Source organism: Saprolegnia parasitica, assembly GCF_000151545.1.
Source record: "Saprolegnia parasitica CBS 223.65 unplaced genomic scaffold supercont2.86, whole genome shotgun sequence".
Taxonomy (NCBI): domain Eukaryota; phylum Oomycota; class Saprolegniomycetes; order Saprolegniales; family Saprolegniaceae; genus Saprolegnia; species Saprolegnia parasitica.
In genome coordinates, this window is record NW_012156480.1 from 24324 (window position 1) to 27099 (window position 2776).

Genomic DNA, 2776 nt, shown 5'->3' on the forward strand with positions numbered 1-2776 from the left:
GGAATCTCGGTGCAATCAAGACTTGCATGCGCAACGGAAGCAATGACGACGACATCATCATCATCCTGCAGACTCGACGGCATGTGCTCGAGCAAGCTGCGCCGACCCAAGCGGTCTCGACCGTACACGAGCGTCTTGGTAGCTTCGTGAAAGAAGCAGAGCGCGAATGGCCCTTCTAAGGATGCCAGAGCCTCGACAACGTGCGCGGCAACAACCACCGGGTCCATGTCCGCCCGCGTCGCTTGAAAGAGGACCTGGGCGACAACGGCCGTGTCGCTGGCACACGTCGACACGGAGAGACCACCAAACACTTCGCCGTTCCATAGCAGCACGCTGCCGCTGTCGTCGAGGACGGGCTGCGTCGCCATGGCAGCCCCGCGTAAATGCAGCACCGCGGCCGAGAGCACCACAGCCACACCGTTTTCGGACCGCTCGACCGAGCCAAAGTGGTCGGGGCCGCGCCGAGCAATGGCAGCCTCCACGTCCTGTCGGAGCTGGACGCAGGTGGGCGAGGCGATTGCCGCCGCCGACCCGAGCAAGGCGGCGATCCCGCACATGGCAGCACCACCACGATACGTTGAGTGATGTGATTGGCTGCTCTATTTTATGTGGACCAATCCCATCGCCGTATTTGGTATCCTCCAGAAAGGGCAACCTCAAACGCAAGAAGGCGACACAGTGAGTGCTGGAACCAGCAAAGCCAAGTCATTACAAGACTCGCAAGTCTATAATTGACGCGTCTTTCTTGCAGGACAGACACCGCCAACGCGCGCTTACAAGGAGCCGTAGTTGACAGTGATGGTTTCTTCGAGCATGCCCGCCTCGCCGCTCGCTTCTTCGTCCGCCGTGACCTTCCAGAAGCAGAGCAGCAAACACATCGCGATCGGGATACCGCAGAGCGCGGTCTGCCACAGCGTGGACGCACCATACTCTTGGTAGATGTAGCCACCGAGGAACGCGCCGAGGCCCGACCCAACGCCATTTTGGACGGCGTTGAGAATGCCCATCATGGTGCCATGCGAGTTGGGCGAGTTGCTCTTGACGAACGTCGTGAACGCAGTCCACATCAAGCCAAACGTGAGGCCTTGCAGCGCTTCAAACGGCAAGACGGCCCAGACGTTCGGGACGAAGGCGTAGACGGAGAGGCGCACCGAGTACGCGAGAAGCGAGAGGCCAATCGTCTTGGGAATACCGCACGTTCGGACGATCGCGTCGGCGAAGAAGAAGACGGGAATCTCCGAGCACGTTTGAAGCAGCGTCGCGAGGCCTACGATCGCCGAGTTCTTCTCCGAGAGGTTGAAGAGGTACAGCATGAGGAAGCTATTGATCGTGCCAAAGACGATGCCAACGACAAACACGATGAGAAAGAGCAGCCGCACCGACGTCGAATGCAAAATCGGAGCCAAGACCGTCGAAAGCGATGGCGACTGCACCATCGGCGTGCCATGGATGCGGTACTCGACGTGCGGCAAGGGCACGAGGATCGCGATCGCTGCGAACGAGAGCGCGAGCTGCGTGCTAAAGATGACGTAGATGCCGGACGTAGCGATGAGGAGGCTCAGGCTGTAGGCGCCGAGGCCGTAGCCGAGCGACCCGAAGAGCCGCTGGCGGCCATAGTCGGATTCGCGCAGCGCGAGCTGGTCGAGCATCGCATTGTTGGGCGAGTTTTGAAAGGCCGCCAGCGCAATCACAATGCAGAGGAACTGAAAGTTGGACACAAACTGGACCGTAAAATTGAGGATAGCACCGGTGGCAATGCAGAGCGTGTGGATGAGCCGCTGGTGCTGGACGACGTCGGCGGCGACGCCCCAGAACGGCGGCCCCACGACGTTGATGTACATGGGAATCGCCTGCAGCACACCGATCTCGACCTTGCTAAAGTGGCCCACGTCTTGCAAAAACACCTATCTCGACGTGAACATCCATGAGACGCGGAGACGGCGCGTGGCGTACCGCGAGGTAGCTCGCTGCCGACGACCCGGCGTAGTAGACAAAGTAGGCCAGCTGGAGGCGCCAGCCCGCCGAGACGCGCGCGGTCGACGGGATCGACGGCAGGTCCTCAAAGTTGACCTTGCGCTCCATGCGTGAAGGTCGCAATCTTGGAAATGGAATCCTACCGAGCCATGGAAGGCCGCGGCTGATATATCCATATATTGTTTCGATATGGAGATTGAAGCGTGCCATATGTTGCACAACGCGATTGCTTGGAGTCCATACACGCTGGCTCGCACTGCGTCGTAGAGTCCGAGTCCGAATGGCGTGGGTGAGAGGACAGAAGGCGCGTCTTTACAAGAGAAACCCGCGCATGGCGTAGTCAAACGCGCGTCCACCAGCAAGATATGGAAGCCAGCGGTCCATATATAAAACGCTCCGATGATCCGGATAAACGTGGACACGGCTTCAACTTGAAGCGACGCAGGTTGTTCTCAGACAACCGGTTGGGCATTGCCATGTCCTGTATGTACAATCGTCGTTCATATTTGCCACGTCTTGCGTATAAATGGCTAATGCCCCAGGGGGACGTCTGTCGGGCTTGCACTCCTCGCACGCGAACGCTTCACAGCGCACGCACCTATGGCTTCCGCCTCGCCGCGTATCTGCATGCAGACCTTTGGTCTCTCTGACGCGTGCAAAAAGACACATGGAGGTGCAGTGAGAGGTCGAGGTAGATAGTGCATCACACCAAGCAGCTCCCGTCTAGACCCATGCAGTATTTCCTGTACCACCTGGCTCAACGACACTGGACTCGTTGGCGAAGCGCACACTTAATGATACC

At 58.8% G+C, this 2776-nt stretch overlaps 1 protein-coding gene across 1 annotated transcript; it reads right to left on the reverse strand.

The window, feature by feature from the left end:
- Window positions 1-773: 773 nt before the first annotated feature.
- Window positions 774-2097, reverse strand: SPRG_10932 (hypothetical protein; the record flags this gene model as incomplete). The annotated part of the gene is made up of 2 exons (XM_012351762.1): window positions 1954-2097; window positions 774-1904 (listed from the first exon to the last, which is right to left on the reverse strand). The coding sequence occupies exons 1-2, from the start codon at window positions 2080-2082 to the stop codon at window positions 774-776; spliced, it is 1260 nt and encodes a 419-aa protein (XP_012207152.1). The 5' UTR covers window positions 2083-2097.
- Window positions 2098-2776: the final 679 nt, after the last annotated feature.